The sequence below is a fragment of the Epinephelus lanceolatus genome, chromosome 10 (genome assembly GCF_041903045.1).
Source record: "Epinephelus lanceolatus isolate andai-2023 chromosome 10, ASM4190304v1, whole genome shotgun sequence".
NCBI lineage: Eukaryota > Metazoa > Chordata > Actinopteri > Perciformes > Serranidae > Epinephelus > Epinephelus lanceolatus.
In genome coordinates, this window is record NC_135743.1 from 6,106,086 (window position 1) to 6,126,202 (window position 20,117).

Genomic DNA, 20,117 nt, shown 5'->3' on the forward strand with positions numbered 1-20,117 from the left:
TTTTTAAGGAAATAACCAACAACAGACAGAATGGGTTAGAGGATGAACCTGCTTGTGGCAGCTGCTCTTTGTCTCAGGTGTGTTGCCTCCACACACATTTGGAGGCAGGGCCGGAGTGGGACTCATTTTCAGCCATGGAGTTTCATGCCTCAGACTGGCCCACTTTAGATCACGACCTATTATAACCTACATGTTAAGTCTACAATAGAGCACTGTTGTCTAAAGCCTTGTAATTCAGTGTATTTTTCTAAAATATTTCCAATTCAGTGCAAGTAAGGGTTGCTTCACAATGAATTCAAATAAAAACACCTCACCAATTCAGCTGCTGCAGAGACTTCACCTTCATCCGTGCTCTTTATTAATGAAGAGGCGTGTCGGTAAACGACTCCAAAATTCATCGCCGGAGATGCGCGCGTAATCGGAGCGCAGCTCGCACAGCCACGTGGAGCCGGTGTCTCCACCTTTTCTCATAATATCACAACTTTATTCTCGTAATATTATGACTTTTTCTTGGGACGACTTTATTCTTGTATTATTACAAGAGTTTTTTCTCGGCTGCACAGATAGGAAACAAAAGATTACTTTTAATCAATAGGTTTTCTACAACTACAAATAATTTCTACACATTTATAAACTGTCATTTCTCTAGCAGTGTTTGACAGGTTTAAGGGCTGATTTACAAACACGGGAGCTAACTGCTAACAGCCACCGCTGCAACTAACTCCACAAATCCATTCAGCAGCTCCGCCATCCAGTCAGACACACGGCTGATTATGGTTTTTGCTGGCTAGCCAAACATCCTGGCACAGACTATTTACTAGAGTTTACCAGCCTGTCGCTCATGTGGCATTTGAAGATAATTACAAGTACGTCCTTTCTTGGCTCTCAATGTCTGATAGTTGGCCACGAACATTTTCTTCATGTCTTGTCAACAAAAAGGCAACACAGATTTCGTCTTAGTTTTTATTATCAACACCTATTTTTAGCTCGACGTCCCTAGTTTTTGTCACAAAAAACGATGAAAACGAATGAAAACTATCAGTATAATGAAATATATGTTTTAATGTTGTGTTAATGTTCGTATTGCCATTATTGTGTACTGTTCAAATATCTGGATACATTTTATTTTGATGCTTTGGCAACTTTTATGCCAGTAAAGTCTGAACTGAGCTGATACTGTTGGATCAGAACACTTGCCTCTCTGTGAGATGTGTGTGTATTAAATGACCTTTGGGGAATATTTATCTATCACGCCTGGAAGAGGCTACCAAGAGTGAAGAATCAGGAATCAGGGTAAGCATTTGTTTCCACATTTCTCTCGCTTTATTTATTTCATCTGTTCATTATCATTATAAATTATTTGTCTTCTGTTTTACTCACCAGGGCTTATATTCATCAAACCATCAAGAATTACATTTAAAATCTCAAAAGAGCCAACTTTGGGATAAAAAACTATTGCTAACACTTTTTTAAAAAGTCCATCAGTTGTTTTCTTCCACTGTACTTACAGTAGGAAGTATTTTATTGGTGCCTGATTCAAAACAAATAATTACACTCATCCTTGACTCTATTATTAATGCAGCGCACCGTCATTTCAAACTCAAAACTTTATAATTTTGGTTGAGATAATCCCAAATGTAGCTCCTGACATCTGGTGGCGCTTTTAACATTACTACAGTGACATTCCAGCTGGGACATGAACAGCCACAGTGACTGAAATAAAAGTTATAATAAAAATAGAACAAGAATAAATCGTTGTCATCACACAAGTCGTGAAAGACGACCAGGGGTGATTGGTCATGGACCATCGTGTAGTCTGTCACGGCACGATTTTATGACTCGACAATTGCCTTATCTGACATAGTGACCCTTGGAAGAGAGAAAATTGTTCTGTAGTGTGAAGCAAGCATTAACCGGCTGGTAGGGGCCACAACTGATCAACAACTGCCTTAGTTTGAATATTTCTGTTACGTGGCAGTCAGGTTAGTGTTAGCAGATTCTTTAGTCATCATTTTCACTTTGAAGTTGACATTTTACATCGCTGGTGTTTAGGAATTGTTCCTGTCCAGATTTGCACACCAAGGTAAGACAAATGTGGTTTTTATTCATTCAATGAAACATTACAGCAGTGATTGTTCAAAACATTCAATAATATCAGCCAACTGCTGAAATCCCTTTGTCTGTCACTTATTGCGGTGATACACTGGGCAACTTTTTGATAAGCATCATGACAGGGCAAAGTGCTTACCAACAGGAATTAATGTACACTGAATGCCTTTATAAAGTTTGCTAAAAATACAAGAAGTCCTCCAATCCATACAACCACGTGAGTCATATCTTAATACATCTGAATATGACCCACAGGTGTGTGTCCTAAATTAGCGCACCTACAGATGGACGACAGAGTAGCTTATATATGACTATTTACGTTCACAGTTTTAAACATGTGGGTAACATGTGAAATGGTTGCAGTTGCACCAAAACTACGTGGTTGGGTTTAGAAAAAACATCATGGTTAAAATTATTAGGTTTGTTACAAAGGCAACGTCACATATCTCATGTGACACATGTCGTACATCTATATACTACATTACATTGTCAAAATAAGTATGTTGACTTTTGGTAAACATCAATCTGCTGGATGAAAGTCTGGTGCTTGTTTGACCCTTCCACCCCCCTTCCCTCCCACCCTAGTCACTGCCTCACAAAAACATAAATGTGGGTCAAAATGGCTGCTTGTAAAAAATCTTCGTGTGCTCGTCTTTTGGAAGAGGACATTCTCAGTCACATGACAAAAGGTGTTGTGTTCAGCTATTGCTATCATCACTATCAGTACCACCACTACCCTGACTGTCTTGGGAACATAAAAGGCACTGATTTACAGACTGACCTAATTAATACAGAGTTGCTCTTTGATTCTGACACATTTAACACCTGCTGGCAAATTTTCGTTTAAAGGTTTCACAACAGAAACAAAGAAGACAAAGTATCACACTGTGTACTTCACAACACAGCATAACAGACATTGCACATAATCACAAAGAGTATACATTTATATTACAAAATCATTGTGTGTTTCTTACATGAAATTTGGGGAATATTTCACGGTGTGTTCATACACGACTCCTGGAATCTAGATCACCTGAGGAGGAGTGCCTGGGAGTAGACTCCATGATGCGATTTGATTGGATAGTGATCTTTATAAATGATCGACTGCAAGGGAAAAATTTCACACACATTGGTTGGTTTTTATCTCCAGACAAAGGATTTCAGTCTGTCTTCTAACCAGAAATTAGGGTGAGCATTTCATATTGCATTTCTTTTATTTTGGCCATGTTTTCATGGTTTGTTTCTCAGCAGGATTACAGGCCATGTTTTCATGGTTTGTTTCTCAGCAGGATTACAGAAAAACTTCTGGCCTAATTTTCACGATTCTTGTCAGATGGGTGAGTCATGGGCCAATGAAGAACTCATTAAATTGTGAAGTGCAGCGTCATGGGGCGGATACACAAATTATTTTCCACTTTTGTTTGTACTGCAAGATGGCATTTGTGTGCACTTTGTATAAATATATGCATATATAGTTTTTACTGTACCTTCAAGAGTAACACTCAACAAACACTTATAAGAGCCAACTTTGGAGTAAAAAAAAATGTCGGTAACACTTTAAAAGACATCAATGAGTGAGCGTCACAGCAGATGCGTGTGCATCATGATGACAGAAAAACAATTGAAACCACAGAGAAACAGTCGAGATACCCGGAATAAAAATGTCTTCTTGTGCAGTTGTACGTCACAAAAGGAATACAAAAAAGATAAATTCATTTTTTTAGAGAACAATCACTAAGGACGCCGACTTGTAGACTTTTACGGATACTAACATTTGATGTAAGCAAAATAATCTACATAATATTCACATGTACAATTCACAGAGCCCTACAGTTACAGCATGAAAAAATATTTAGACATATATTTACATCCCCCTAGTGGCACCAGTATTTACATTGGTCTAAAGTGCATTAAATGATGAAAAGAAGTTAATACTAACTGAGCCATGACGTGCAGTTTGTCATCAGTATACAGCTGTTTGACTTGTTTGATATTGTTGACTGTATGTTGGAGCACATAAGTGCTCAGACCTCTCCATGGCTGCTCAAGCCCTGAAGCGCACATGGAATCAGTGCCTGTGGCACTGAGCTGGTTTTAGGAGGAGCTTTAGGAAGATCAAATTGTGTGATTGAAATTAATCAGTGGATAGTTACGTGGCTGGATTATTTGGAAGAGAGTAGGCCAACGTCAAACTGTTCAGCTGAATAGTTTTTTATCCTTGTATTGTGTAGGTCTACAAAGAGCTAAAATGTGGCCTGCTCATAAATGACGGGGCGCCAAATAAAATCATTTTTCTGTGGGACTTTATTCCCTGACTTTATTGCTTCATAGTATTCAAACTATAAAAAACTAGCAAAGCAGATAATCCAAAATGTTTTTAAAGGGACAACTATTGTGGGGAGAGACTGACTGAAAACAGGTCTGTGATGACATGAATGCCACTCAACAGCCTTGCAGTAAAATCAGCTGTTCCTGGGACAAAGTGACTTTCTTTATTGGCAGAAAAATGTGGGGATAATTGCTCTTTGAGAAAATTATATCTGATGTACAGTGAAAAATGAGATTGAAAGTTTGTTGTTTGATGTTGCAAGTTTTGAGCGAGCTTCAAGAATGTCCATCTGAGCTGTTGCCCGTGACTTGAATGTTCATTTCACCACCATAAGCCATCTCCAATGTTTCTGAGAATCTGGCAAAATGTGCTTAGAATTATGCATTTGCAGCTTTACTTCTATTCACAACTCTTTCTCTTGTCTGTCATAAACAGAATAATGAAGCACAGTGTGGTTTTTCTTTTGCTGCTCCTCTCGGGGATGTGCTCAGCTTGCCTTTCTGGTAAGTAAAATGTAAGAATATGCGTATTTATGTATTTACTATAAAACATTACCAGAGATAGTTCCCTGATTGCATTTACAAAACTGATGAAAGAATAAGGTCAGGGCTCTCTCCCCAAACCTTTGTCCCACTTAGCTTCTTTACCCCAAACGGGGCTGGGTCCATGTCATTGGTCCGACAGCCCATTGGTCCGACATCCCATTAGTCCGACGGTCCGTGGGGCTGAACGGCTCCCGGCGGGCGTATTTCTACCTTGATGGTGCGCCGCGACCGGCTCTGGGTCAGCTGGGAAAGGCTTGAGGCGAAGCAGGCTCACAGCTTATATGTTTGTCACTTTCTTTTTCATTTTAACCCACACCATGATCTTTTCCTAACCCTAACCAAGTGGTTTTTGTGCCTAAACCTAACCAGACCTTAACCACAGGGCATCATGATGATTTCAGAACAGACTTCGGAACAATGGGTTTAATATGGTCGGAACAATGGGCTGTCGGACCAATGGGCAGTTCCCAACGGGGCTATCACAAAGGTGTGGGATTTTTCCGGTGGGCCAGTATTGTGAAGGATCTTGGTGTGACCGACTCAGAAAGTGGAAAAGGCCCTGACACACCAAGTTGATGGTCGGTCAAAGTTGGGCCACTGGTGAGTGTCGTCGGTGCAATGTGTCCTGCACCGTTGCCCCTCGTTGGTCTGCTTTTTTTTTTTTTTGGGCTCATTCAGCATGTTGAATCTGTATCAGCACAGAGGAGCCCATCGGCGAAAGGAATACTCTGATTGGCAGTTCAGCTCAGCACACAAGAAGAGAAACAGAAGTTAAAGTCAAGAGAGAGTGAGACAAAAACAAAGTTGTTACATAAGGTAATATTATTTTTCTTTAGCCATTGAGCTCTTTAGCAGAAACATTTGGTGATGGTTTGTGTTACTGTTCACTGACACATGGTAGATATGCTTTGTTCTTTCAACACTGGATTGTATTGTTGATGTGCTAACTAACGTCCAGACGTCAAGACAAGTCTTCTGGTTTCCATTTTTGAATAAGGATTACAGACGAACACTGTGTGCTGGTGTGGAGAGTTATTTCCTGTCAGTCAGGTGCAGAACGTACGTGCTGGCCAACTGTCAGCTGTGTGTCCATGTGCAACTTTTTTTGCCGAGACACAGCAACGTCAGACAATGCAGCAGGGGGCCTCCGTCGCCGAAAGTTCTTTGAATTTGGTTTGCTGTGTCTGGTCCTTAAAGCTGTGCCTCACCTCTGATTGAGGTTAGAGGCTCAAGGCTACATTAGCATGCATTAGCCAACGTTAAGCTGGGAGCTAAAAAATGTGTGTATTTCTTTCACAGGAAATGTGGCCTTGCGTGGCAAAGCAACTCAATCAACCCGCTACAACGGACAGCAGATTGGTTTTGCGGCTGCCTACAATGCCATTGATGGAAACCGTGATACCAATTATCTCCATGGATCATGTACCGCGACTGCACAACAGACTAACCCCTGGTGGAGAGTGGACCTGCTGGAGTCCTACATCGTCACCTCCGTTGTCATCACCAACAGAGGAGACTGCTGTGCAGAAAGAATCCACGGGGCAAAGATTCACATCGGCAACTCTTTAGAAGGCAATGGTGCCTCTAACTCACTGTGAGTGCATGTTGATTATTCATTAACATATTTATAGAGGATATATATGAAAAAATGCTAGCTAGAGCTACTATTTCGTACCTTTGTTTCTTATAGGGAAATTTAACTGCTTATTTTCATATCTGCTCCGTTCATTATTCATCACCACGTTTTACCTTCAACCTCAGTCCAGTCAGCCCAGTCACAACAGACCTGTTTCTTTAAGTAGGACACTTCTGTCTGCATCACTGAGAAACTCCAAAATAGATACTGAACATCATTATTAAGCTGCTTTCTCTCTTTTTGCTGCTTATTCAGGGTTGGTACCATTCCTGCAATTGCTCCAGGGGAGACATACACTGTGACTGTCAGCGGTCGTGTGGAGGGACGTTACGTGACTGTGTATCTGCCTGGTTCAAACAAGATTCTTACGCTCTGTGAAGTGGAGGTTTATGGGTACCGTGCCCCAACTGGTGAGAGTTTGAGCAATACCGGTGTTGTATCTCTGTGTTATATAGGTACTTATCAGTGGCTTTATAACACGGAGATCAGAGGTCCTCCTGCCTGCAGGTCCCCAAGACCTGCAGCACACTTTAGTGATGCACAGAACTTCCAAAATTACTCAGAGTAGAATATTATTGTCAGACAGAAAGTATAAAGAAGAAATACAGAGAAGCCGAAGTCTTGCACTATACTGCAATGCCCCATGATCTCTGGTGGTACGGCTAGGTTTAGTCTATTTGAGCCAAGGTTTGTAAAACATCCTGTCTGCACCATTTTCAATAGCAGAGAGTTGTCATTGTGTCACCTAAAAAAGATTAAGTAATACAAAAAGTTCTCAGTCGTGAAAATAGTACTGGACATCCCTAGAGTCAGGACCTGCCAGAGTCAGATTATAAATGGTCTGCATTCATCTAAAATTATACGCACTAAAAACAAACAAAACAAAACAGAAAAGTTGTATTTGTGCTGATATTTTATTGTTTTTGCAGGAGAAAACCTGGCAATACAAGGAAAAGCCTCACAGTCATCACTCTTTGAATTTGGCTCTCCATATAATGCTATTGATGGGTATCATGACGGTAACTGGGTGAGGGCGACCTGCAGTCACACAAAGAATGACATGAATCCTTGGTGGCGACTGGTTCTGCCCAGACACACAAAAGTCTTTTCTGTTAATGTAACCAACCGAGTTGATTACTGGGAACGACTGAATGGAGCTGAGATCCGCATCGGAGATTCTCTCGAAAACAACGGCAACAACAACCCCAGGTAGTGTACAGCCTGTTCATTACAATATTAAAAAGTCTTTAAACTGGAATTTAATGGAAATCATTTATGCTACAGGAGGAAGAATAATTTCAGTTTCTCTTTGGTGCTAGATACTTCAGTTATTTGGGATTAAAATGTTGAAGCCCTGATCATAACACCACATCTCCAATCTCCAGATTTTATGTTACAGTCTAACCTATATTGACATTGGCCGCGTTTCCCAGATCCAGATGAGAAGATCTTAGCACTAAGATCTTCGTAAGAACGCTCTTAAGCCCCCCTTGAAAGAAAAACGCGTTTCCCAGATTCGCACTTTTGTGACCCACGAGCTGACCCACTCTCAACAGTCTTCTTAGCGACCAAACGCTCACAAATCCAGTCGCGTCAGAAAAATTAATATTACACTAAGCAAAGAGACGTTATAACAGTGCGCACCGTATATATTATGATCTATTTTATACTTCAGATTTATATTGCTTAGCATTAATTGGTGACAGAAAAGAATGAATGTCATTCTGCAGGGAAACGCGTGTCCTTACTGTGCATTTTGAATCTTGAATCTATATGTTTTATGAAGGCCGTGTGTGCGCTCAAAGCTGTGGCACAAGTTACGCACCGAAATCTGGCAGAAGAAAAATAATAAGACGAAACATAAGTATGAGGAATAACAAGTGTGTTCCTATATGTGCTGTGCACATCAGGCACAAATAAAATGAATCATCATGACTATCATTTATCATAATTTGTGATGAGGCCAACGATGGCAGAGTCGTCAGAGAACTTCTGCAGATGACATGTGGGGGTGTCGTATGAAAAGTCTGCAGTGTAGAGGGTGAAGAGGAATGGTGCCAGCACCGTCCCCTGCGGGGCCCCCGTACTGCAGACAACCAAGTCCGATACACAATCCTAGGTCTTGACATACTGCGGCTGCTCCGTGAGGTAGTCCAGGATCCAGGATGTGAGGTGATTAGTCACCCCTATGTGCTCCAGTTTGTCCCTCAGAAGTGCAGGCTGTATGGTGTTGAAAGCGCTGGAGAAGTCAAAGATTGTCAAAGAACATGATTCTCTCAGAGCTTCTGGACTTCTCCAGGTGAGAAAGAGCTCTATGCAGGAGGAAGATGATGGTGTCGTCCACCTCAGTGCCAGGCTGGTAGGCAAACTGCAGGGGGTCCATTGAAGGGCCTACTGCGGGGCGGAGACGAAACAGGACCAGGCATCCCAGAGTCTTCATGAGGTGCGATGTTAATGCCACCGGTCTGAAGCTGCTGAAGTCCTTACAAGTCAGAATTTCCCATTAATGAGTAAAAATCTGTAGTAAGTGGTTAACTGTGCCAAAAAAATATTGCTTACTGATATTCACCTCTCTACAAGCTGATGTGAAACATGTCGCATTCTAAGGCTGGGCGACATGGACAAAAATTAATATCTCGGTATTTTCAGGCTGAATGGCAAAACACGATATACAGTACAGGCCAAAAGTTTGGACACACCTTCTCATTCAATGCGTTTTCTTTATTTTCATGACTATTTACATTGTAGATTCTCACTGAAGGCATCAAAACTATGAATGAACACATGTGGAGTTATGTACTTAACAAAAAAAGGTGAAATAACTGAAAACATGTTTTATATTCTAGTTTCTTCAAAATAGCCACCCTTTGCTCTGATTACTGCTTTGCACACTCTTGGCATTCTCTCCATGAGCTTCAAGAGGTAGTCACCTGAAATGGTTTCCACTTCACAGGTGTGCCTTATCAGGGTTAACTAGTGGAATTTCTTGCTTTATCAATGGGGTTGGGACCATCAGTTGTGTTGTGCAGAAGTCAGGTTAATACACAGCCGACAGCCCTATTGGACAACTGTTAAAATTCATATTATGGCAAGAACCAATCAGCTAACTAAAGAAAAACGAGTGGCCATCATTACTTTAAGAAATGAAGGTCAGTCAGTCCGGAAAATTGCAAAAACTTTAAATGTGTCCCCAAGTGGAGTCGCAAAAACCATCAAGCGATACAACGAAACTGGCACACATGAGGACCGACCCAGGAAAGGAAGACCAAGAGTCACCTCTGCTTCTGAGGATAAGTTCATCCGAGTCACCAGCCTCAGAAATCGCAAGTTAACAGCAGCTCAGATCAGAGACCAGATGAATGCCACACAGAGTTCTAGCAGCAGACCCATCTCTAGAACAACTGTTAAGAGGAGACTGCGCCAATCAGGCCTTCATGGTCAAATAGCTGCTAGGAAACCACTGCTAAGGAGAGGCAACAAGCAGAAGAGATTTGTTTGGGCCAAGAAACACAAGGAATGGACATTAGACCAGTGGAAATCTGTGCTTTGGTCTGATGAGTCCAAATTTGAGATCTTTGGTTCCAACCGCCGTGTCTTTGTGAGACGCAGAAAAGGTGAACGGATGGATTCCACATGCCTGGTTCCCACTGTGAAGCATGGAGGAGGAGGTGTGATGGTGTGGGGGTGTTTTGCTGGTGACACTGTTGGGGATTTATTCAAAATTGAAGGCACACTGAACCAGCATGGCTACCACAGCATCCTGCAGCGACATGCCATCCCATCCGGTTTGCGTTTAGTTGGACGATCATTAATTTTTCAACAGGACAATGACCCCAAACACACCTCCAGGCTGTGTAAGGGCTATTTGACCAAGAAGGAGAGTGATGGAGTGCTGCGGCAGATGACCTGGCCTCCACAGTCACCGGACCTGAACCCAATCGAGATGGTTTGGGGTGAGCTGGACCGCAGAGTGAAGGCAAAGGGGCCAACAAGTGCTAATCACCTCTGGGAACTCCTTCAAGACTGTTGGAAAACCATTTCAGGTGACTACCTCTTGAAGCTCATGGAGAGAATGCCAAGAGTGTGCAAAGCAGTAATCAGAGCAAAGGGTGGCTATTTTGAAGAAACTAGAATATAAAACATGTTTTCAGTTATTTCACCTTTTTTGTTAAGTACATAACTCCACATGTGTTCATTCATAGTTTTGATGCCTTCAGTATGAATCTACAATGTAAATAGTCATGAAAATAAAGAAAACACATTGAATGAGAAGGTGTGTCCAAATTTTTGGCCTGTACTGTATATCCCGGTATTTTCTACGAAGTGGGCTACATGCCCAGTTGCAAACTGAACCACAGCTGAAGTCCCCTGTTATTTTTGCTGCATGTGGCAGGTAAAAGAAGAAGTTTACCGGTTGGAGATGAGCTGTTTGCAGAGGTGCAGTGAGAGCCTTTTATCTGCAGCTCTTCATTATCATCTCACTGTGGCTGTTTCGGCTTTTAATCTTACTCCATGCTGTATTATTAGAGTTGTCTTTTTTTGAAGAAAAGCCGCTTATAAAGTTCCAGTAATTCAGTAATGAACATATTTTAATTCCTACTGAGTCTTAAAAATAAAAGTCCCACATTATTTTGTTATGGAAAAACATTTATTGTGAAGCAGCAAAATAAGGAAATGTTAAGTTTTTCCATTTCCACTGTGAAAAGTTTTGGATGGTACCAAAGGAACCGTTCCGTACCGTCCCCATGTTTGGTCCCCCCTCTGTTGGGGTACCTAACACACAGATCTGGTACTAAAAGGTGGAGCTGTGAACACTGCAGTCTGATTGGTCAGTAGAGGACGGTCACTCTGCTCAGGGCTGAGTTGTGTCTGGTTTTGAGGCTCATGTAACCACTGTTCATACTGTGGAGAGTTTTATTAGTAAACTGTAACTATAAAATGAAAGGATGTTTTGCTGCCTCTCACAGCAGCTGGAGTCTGAGAAAAAACAATTTAATTCACTGGGCCGACTGCCGGCAACTTTTAAGGTGGAACATTGGAGCTTGTGATGTTGCTCAGTGCATGAGTTGATGACGTGAATCCATCAACACACCTTAAAATTCTGTGACAATTTTGACCATCACTTTAGTTTTTATATGACAAACAATTTTAGTAACGAGTGGATCTTCAAGCGTTTATATAAATTAATTTTGGCCAGGTTATGTGAACTGCATCTTCTAATCCTCACTTGGAAGGGGAAAAAAAAGCATGGTGGAGCTTTGTTCCTGTGGGGAACACTAAACCCCTGAGCTTGCCTGAGAAGGACTAAATGCACAAACCCAGTATTTTTAAATATCCCATGGAGAGAGACTCTCACTGCAGCCTGCTCTATTTTGTTCTGAAAATGTCAGCGCGCAGCCTCATTCTGTGGACGATAAACCAGGTGCAGACTGATAAAGGAAGAAATACAGTGAGTGCTGGACGGAGCAGTGAGTGACAACAACCCCGCCCACGTTTAAGAAGACTGTTTGTGGTGGAAACACTAGGGTCTAGGTACCATGTCTGAAGGGTTACTGTTGGTTCCAAAGGTACCATACGGAAAGTGCTCGGTGGAAACGGGGCTTAAATGATACAGACTCAGGTGTTGTCAGCATGCTGTCTGCTGACAGTTTGTAACCGACTTAGCCAGTGGACTTCACTACAAGCCAACTGGCTGTTAAAGCAGTTGACATTGCTCATAAAACCAGCCACTGTCTCAGATTAGCCGGTCCGAGTCGAGCTGAAACAGGTCAGCTCACGCCTCTCTAACGTACTGAAACAGTTTCCTCTGGTTGTGAATCTTTGGTCTGAACTGAGCTTTATCGTTTCCTTCAGCCAGGCCTTGCTGAGTTACTTAAGACATTTCTGCTTCTTCTACCAGGTGTGCCGTGATCACAAGTATCCCACCAGGTGCTACTCGTGGATTCGAGTGTAATGGGATGGAAGGCCGCTATGTTAACATATTTATCCCTGGAAGACCGGAGTACCTCTCCCTGTGTGAGGTGGAGGTCTATGGCTCTTTACTGGATTCACTTTAAAAGAGCAAGAATGAAGCCAGTGTTGTTATATGTACTCAGACAAACCAAAATAATACATTTAGCTTCAACTGGATTGTTTGCATGAACAATAACCAGTCACATTGTGTGCAACATGGAGCTAAGTTTGTCCTAGACAATAGCAATATGGCATTAGTCAGATAAACTGGCTCTTACATGATCTCTGGTAAACCAGTTTGAATCATGTTTGAATTAAGCTTACTATAATAAAAACATTATCACAGCAGCCTACGTGTGTTTCATAATTGATCTGTTCTCTAATGCTGTTTTAGACTGCTCTTTAATGCTGAACTTGTGATTGTACTGTCACTGCCTGCTGCTGTGTCTGTGTCTCTGAAATAGAATTAAATCATTAAAAGAGCCTTACATGTTGGTCTGGATCAAAACACACTTGATTAAACTTAAACACAAATAAAGAATGTGGAGTTACAGAAGAATCATGTTTTCAGTTTTTTAACTTGTGTCTTTATTTGGGCTGCCCCCTGATAGTCGTACTAAGGTCATTAGTCGGTAAGATTTCACTGGTTGCTTAGTTACAGGAAAAGAAAAAGTGAAACTGTAACTGAGCTGCACCTCGTCAAAATAAATCAAAATATCAAAATATTAAGTCTGATAAATACGGAACAGTTGATCATGTTAGCCAGAGCTTTACATCTGTCCCACAGACGATAGGCCTACACACTTATAAACAGCTCCTGGAAGAAGATCAGCTCTGCACTCAGGATTTCAGGTAAATAGGCTATATGATGCATGTTAAGGTTACTTAGCAACCTCAGACGCAACCTGCCACCGCGCTCTTGAAAGCTGGCACAGAAAAGGCACAAGAGTAACGCATACAACCGACCTCCCATTTTCTAGGTGTTAAAGACCCAGCATGTGTACGGCCTCTAATTTCCAGGGCTGGTACCTGCGGTTATTCCACAGGCTAGTTAATAACATGTTGGGCAGGAAATCCAAAGTGTGGGATCATTCTGAGAAGGTGAAGGACGAACCCAAGGTGATATGTAAACTCATCTTCATTGGTCGACTACAAACATGACGTATCAGCTGAAACATGGAAGTAGCTACATGCCCATTAGCCCACAGCGTCATTAACAGGCGGCTCGCTCAGTGTGTGACGTGCACTTGGAGATAAAATATAGGCCTATTATAGGAGCCAAATATGTTATTGGGAGGTTTGCTTTAACTGTGTAATTCACTGTGTCGGCAGTGCCGGGTAAACTCTGTAATTAGTGATGTCACATATTTCCCCATTTCACAGAAATATTGGCGTTTGGGAAATTGGAGAGAAGTGTGCGGCACTGGTGTCATTGATTTGCCTCTTAAATAGTCGAAGCCTAACAACAAATGATTTCATGTGGGCATATATTTGCGACATCAGCCCATCTTTTCCTTCCAAGCTTTTGTCCAACATGTTCAGATGGCACAAAAGATCAACTGAAGAAACAGAAGAAGGTCTGCCAACCACTGAGGGTTTCTCAGTTCAACAAGGCTGTTTCTTTTCTCTTTCAAAAAACAGTCAGATTCAGATCTTAGAGAACAGAACTGCTCCAGAACTGTACCACCACTACGCCAGTGCACGTCTGAGCATATAGGCACCTTTTTATGTTTCCGCCTGTGGGTGCTTGAAACAGCTGAATGCTCAATCCCACACCCAAGATAATCATTCTGCATTAACCACTGCCAACATGACTTGTTGCTTTACGGATCTGGAACAAAGTATTCAGACGCATGCATTTAGGCACCACAGGAAATTAACAGCAATGAACAACACAAAATATTTACAGATCAAAAGTTTAAAGGACCAATGATTAGGATTTAGCAGCATCTAGCAGTGAGGTACCAGACGGAAACCAACTGAATACCCCTCTGCTCTTTTTGAGTGTGTCAGGGAACCTAAGGTGGTCATCAGGTACTGTGAAACGTGAAAGGCCCTCTCCAGAGCCAGTGTTTGGGCTACTTTAGAAATGTGGTGCAACATGACAGGCTTGGTGGAAGAGGATCCGTGCCTTATGTAGATATGAAGGGGTGATTAAATGCTAAAGAAAACCATTCACCATAGTAGGCTACACCCATAACTCACTATAACACTATAGATTACAAAAGGGCCTGCCCATTAACAAACCAAACTTATAATAGGCTATCTTACGTCGTTACACAAGAAAGCATACAAGTGCACACAGTAAAATACAGTCAAATAACCATTAACGCAGGCCCACATATATTAGGCCTCATTCACCAATATATTCACAAATTTTTCTTAAATTTGGTTTTAAGATATGTCCTACAAAAAGTTCATGACATGCTCTTAAATGGCGCAATAGTTGCGTTTGCACCTCTGTTCTTATGGTTTTGAATTCCTTTGAATTGTCCTTCTAAGTCTAAGGTGCATTCAAGCTGATCATAATTAGCATCGGTAAACGCCTGGCAAATCTCCATTAAAGGGCATGAGACTGCAGGGCTGTGTGCACACACAGGCTGAAGATTAACTAAAGTTAAGATAATTAATGCCCAACTCAAAATCTGAAGAGGATGGAGGACTGGGGCCTGTATCACGAAGCGAGATCAACCTTTCCTGGGTTACCCAGACCTATCCTGGGTTGACTAACCCTAACAATGGCAATCAGGATAATCGGTATCATGACGCTGGATATCAACTCGGTAACTCAACCCAGGGTTGCTTTATCAAGAGCCGTGAACGCGCACGCAGCAGACCAATCACAATCATGAGAGAAGCGCAGCGTCACTGAGCGTCACTGAGCGTCCTCACAGAGCGCTGTATGTGAGGGAAAAAAGGTATTTCTCGTGAGGATCAGAGATTAATTCTACTAAAATATGAGGAGGAGAAAAGCAACTTTACAGAAAAGGACAACACCGTGGCAGCTGCAGGAGAAGGAAACATGCGTGGCAACGCATAACGGGATGAATAATATTTAGCTTTAGTTTAGATTAGTTTATTTTCACATAATGTTAAAAACAGACAGTATAAAATTTACAAGATTAAAAAAAGAAAAGTGCCAGAGAGGTTAGAAGCCACTAAAAGCTTATCAAAGAAATTCCCCTGTCAAAACATCAATGAAATCACATAATAGAGGAGAAAAAAAACAGGTCAGGAAAGAAGAAATAGAGGAGGAGAGAGGGAAAAATCAAGACAAAACAAGGTAGCAAATAAAATTATGTGTAGGTTAAATTACTCATCACTGGTTCAAGTGGCTACAGTACCTGTACCTGTACATCTGACACTGATCACACCCTTGAATCCCATGAAATCAATGCTGCGCAGATGAATTGCGTGTATTACAATTATCGTCTAACATCATTGCGTCTGATAAATTGGTCTTCTTTGTCATAACGTTATACAGTCAGGTCCATAATTATTTGGACAATGATACACTTGTCATCATTTTGGCTCTGTACACCACCACAATGGGTTTTAAATGAAACAATGAATACCTGCTTAAAGTGCAGACTCTCAGCTTTCATTTAAGACTTTTTTCAAAAATGTAGTATGAACCGTGTAGGAATCACAACCATTTCTTCACACAGTCCCCCAACTTTAAGGGCTCATAAGTATTTGGACAAACTAACATAATCATCAATTAAACAGCCAGTTTTAATACTTGGTTGCAAATCCTTTACAGTCAATGACTGCCTGAAGTGTTGGACACATAGACATCACCAGATGCTGGGTTTCTTCCCTGGTGATGCTCTGCCAGCCCTTTACTGCAGCCGTCTGCACTTCCTGCTTGTGTTTTGGGTGTTTTGCCCTCAGTTTTAGCTTCAGCAAGAGAAACGCATGCTCATTTGGATTCAGGTCAGATGATATGACTTGGCCATTGCAGAACATTCCACTTCTTTGCCTTAAAAATGTCTTTGGTTGCTTTTGCAGTATGCTTCAGGTCAATGTCCAACTGCACTGTGAAGCATCGTCCAATAAGTTTTGAAGCATTTGGTTGAATCTGAGCAGATAATGTAGCCCCAAACACTTCAGCTTTCATCTTGCTGCTCTTGTCAGCAGTCACATCATCAATAAATACAAGAGAACCAGTTCCACTGGCAGCCATACATGGCCATGACATAACAGTACCTCCACCATGCTTCACTGATGAGGTGGTGAGCTTTGGATCATGAGCAGTTCCTTCCCTTCTTCCTTCTCTTCTCTTCCCATCATTCTGGTAGTTGATCTTTGTTTTATCTGTCCATAGTATGCTGTTCCACAACTGTACAGGCTTTTTAGATGGTTTTTGACAAACTCTAATCTGGACTTCCATTTTTAAGGCTAACCAATGGTTTGCATCTTGTGATAAACCCTCGGTATTTATTCTAGTGAAGTCTTGTCTTGCTTACAAGAGCAGCAGGATGAAAGCTGAAGTGTTTGGGGCACCATTATCTGCTCAGATTCAACCAAATGCTTCAAAACTCATTGGACGATGCTTCAGTGCAGTTGGACAATGACCTGAAGCATACTGCAAAAGCAACCAAAGACATTTTTAAGGCAAAGAAGTGGAATGTTCTGCAATGGCCAAGTCATATCATCTGACCTGAATCCAACTGAGCATGCGTTTCTCTTGCTGAAGCCAAAACTGAGGGCAAAACACCCAGAACACAAGCAGGAAGTGCAGACGGCTGCAGTAAAGGGCTGGCAGAGCATCACCAGGGAAGAAACCCAGCACTTCAAGCAGTCATTGACTGTAAAGGATTTGCAACCAAGTATTAAAACTGACTGTTAAATTGATAATTATGTTAGTTTGTCCAAATACTTATGAGCCCTTAAAGTTGGGGGACTGTGTGAAGAAATGGTTGTAATTCCTACATGGTTCATACTACATTTTTGAAAAAAGTCTTAAATGAAAGCTGAGAGTCTGCACTTTAAGCAGGTATTCATTGTTTCATTTAAAACCCACTGTGGTGGTGTACAGAGCCAAAATGATGACAAGTGTATCATTGTCCAAATAATTATGGACCTGACTGTATATGCTACAATAAAGCTTAAAGCTGACGCCACAATTAAATCATATCAACACCAAACTGATAGTCTGAATAAAATCATCCTGATACTGAGCTGTGTTAGAAATTAACAGCTGCGCAAAAATATACCTAGTCTCCCTCTTTAAAAAACAAAAAGGAAAAACCCTCAAACACCATGAAGTGTAGACATGATAGGCTACTTTCCACACTTCCAGCAGCAAAGCTGTCAATTAGGCCCATTATCTTTAACAGGGATCATTTCCTCCAACAAAACAAAATGTTGGCACTAATATATTAAGTGTCCGCAAATGATCAGTTTCTTTCTTATGAAGGGGTGGGATGAAATTTCGACTTCTTTCCACTCCTTAGTGAACAATCTTTTCATTGTCTGTTGTTGTTGCTTTCTTTTATTTTTTAATGTTCAAAATAAACTTTAAAATCAAAATCAATCAAATTAATTAAACTTCCCGTCATGACTGGGCTGCATTTCTGTCAGCAGTCATTTTTTTCCAAACAGCTGATTGGCCAGTGGGTGGTGCTTTTTATAGGATCAGATTCAACCCTGAACTTACCCTGCTCCAGAGCAGGATAGCCGTTCAGAGTAAGTTACCATGGTGATCTACCCCGATAAGGACTGAACCGGCCTCGTGAGACCGAAAACCCAGGGTTAACACTGAAGTTACCTCGCTAAGACATTAATCCTGCTTCGTGATACAGGCCCCTGGACTCCAAAGATTAAAAATAAAAAACAATCTCCTGTTTTGAAGTAGTGGTACCTTTGCAGCAGGTGAAAATCGACAGAAACTGAAGAAAGAAAAGGAGAAGGAAGCAAGAGGGAAGAAGGAGAAACCGGGGGAGAGAAAAAAGACAAGCAGGAGAGGAAGAAGAGGAGATTGGAGTAGCATCCTTTCTGTCCTCCTTACTTGCCTCCACTTCACCCCAATACCCTCTCCGCAACCCCTTACCCCGCATCTATCCTTTCTCCATCCTCTTACAGGGCGACATGGTGGAGTCTGCATGTTCTCCCCATGTCAGTTTGGGTTTTCCCCACGCTCTTCAGTTTCCTCCCTTACTCCAAAGACATGCAGATTTTAATATTTAAGATTCCTTTGGGTTTTCTCCAGGTGCTCTGATTCTCCCTTCTCCCAAACAAGCAAAATTGGAAAAACAAAATCTCTGATCTTTCCATTTGTCTTTTTAAATCGATACAATAAAAATGTACCCTCACCATGACAAGTTGACAGCAAAGGTTTCACTAATTTACCTTATATGATTTTCTGTAAAACGACTTTAAATTTCCATCTTAATATAATATGAAGTGATTCTTGAATCTAAAGGCTTTACTGCAGCTGGTGCCTTTCATATAGCAGGGGCATTCTCCTCTCCATTGATTTACAACTCCAATTCCAAAAAGAGTTGGGACGCTGATTGCAAATCTTCCTTGACATATAGTTAATAGGTAACAGGTATCATTACTGGATATAGAGTGCTCCAGGGATGACATTTCTCTGGAGGCTGATGCAGAATTAAACATTGCTCTGGTTCTCGTCAAAAAGCCTGTGGTAGATTAAAAACCATAGTAAGCTCTGTGGCGAACAAACATTTATGACATTAGGATGACGGTATGAGATTTTCACGAAATGATAACTCTCAGAAAATATAGCAGATTCACAGTATCATGGTATTACAAAATTAATATTACTAGTCCATACCCATTGGTAGCTCTGTCGCCTTCTACCTATGCCAATCCTCAATGCCTATGTGCAGTTTCACATAGATTGACCACGTCAGTGAGTAGAGAAACGTGGGACAGACAGAATGACTGACTGACAGAATGACACACTGACAGTTTTCTTGATTATGTACAACATACCATACCATGACTTAGTCATACCAAAAATTAGAAAAAACCCCACAATCATTCGGTCACAGGGGGAGCCACAGCGATCGGTCGCATTTTAGCCATTTTTAAGCATTTTTCTGTTGTTATAGCGCCACCCAGTTGCCAATTAGAGTTAAATTTCTCCAGTCACCTTGAGGCGTCACTCCTTGCACACATGCTCACTCTCTATCTCTAGGTGTCATTGTCTGGGTAGGTCAATTGAGTCATCAGCTGATTCACAATCAACCAATAGCACAGCAGCACATCTTCCCTGTCGGCCTATCATCTTACTGCTCCTCATTTTAAATGTGGTTCTTTCTCTGTCGTAGTTCTTTCTTGCTGCTGCCATGCGCCCACCACCTCCCCATCACCACCCGGTCTTTATGGATTCATCAGCCTCATATGCCTCAGCAGTCAGCATCCTCAGAGTCATCAGCCACCACCACCACCAGTGTCTGGACTCCATGGGGGGATTTATCCTGCTGCATCTCAGATGTCCCTCTATCACAAAATATCTCCCTCTGGTGTCCAAGACAACATAGCGGCCTTCCTTCCCATTACACCCGAATCTATG

General features: G+C 41.6%; 1 protein-coding gene across 3 annotated transcripts; it reads left to right on the forward strand.

The window, feature by feature from the left end:
* Nucleotides 1-1,897: 1,897 nt before the first annotated feature.
* LOC117266006 (uncharacterized) lies at nucleotides 1,898-12,919 on the forward strand. 3 transcript variants are annotated; one of them, XM_033640915.2, is made up of 6 exons: nucleotides 1,898-2,083; nucleotides 4,874-4,941; nucleotides 6,283-6,577; nucleotides 6,875-7,029; nucleotides 7,549-7,828; nucleotides 12,519-12,919. In XM_033640915.2, exons 2-6 carry the CDS (start codon nucleotides 4,878-4,880, stop codon nucleotides 12,673-12,675), a joined length of 951 nt encoding a protein of 316 aa, XP_033496806.2. In that variant the 5' UTR covers nucleotides 1,898-2,083; nucleotides 4,874-4,877; the 3' UTR covers nucleotides 12,676-12,919. The 3 variants fall into 3 exon arrangements, with proteins under 3 accessions (XP_033496806.2, XP_033496807.2, XP_033496808.2); XM_033640916.2 differs by lacking the exon at nucleotides 1,898-2,083 and adding an exon at nucleotides 3,193-3,297; XM_033640917.2 differs by lacking the exon at nucleotides 1,898-2,083 and adding an exon at nucleotides 3,406-3,446.
* The last annotated feature ends 7,198 nt before the right edge of the window (nucleotides 12,920-20,117 follow it).

Excerpts from the sequence above, each read along its gene's own strand:
- LOC117266006 (XM_033640916.2), top strand. The coding sequence starts at position 3,206 with ATGATCGACTGCAAGGGAAAAATTTCACACACATTGGTTGGTTTTTAT. Across the intron at positions 3,298-4,873 it reads TCTTCTAACCAGAAATTAGG|AATAATGAAGCACAGTGTGG; the intron begins GTGAGCATTTCA and ends TGTCATAAACAG. Across the intron at positions 4,942-6,282 it reads GTGCTCAGCTTGCCTTTCTG|GAAATGTGGCCTTGCGTGGC; the intron begins GTAAGTAAAATG and ends TTTCTTTCACAG.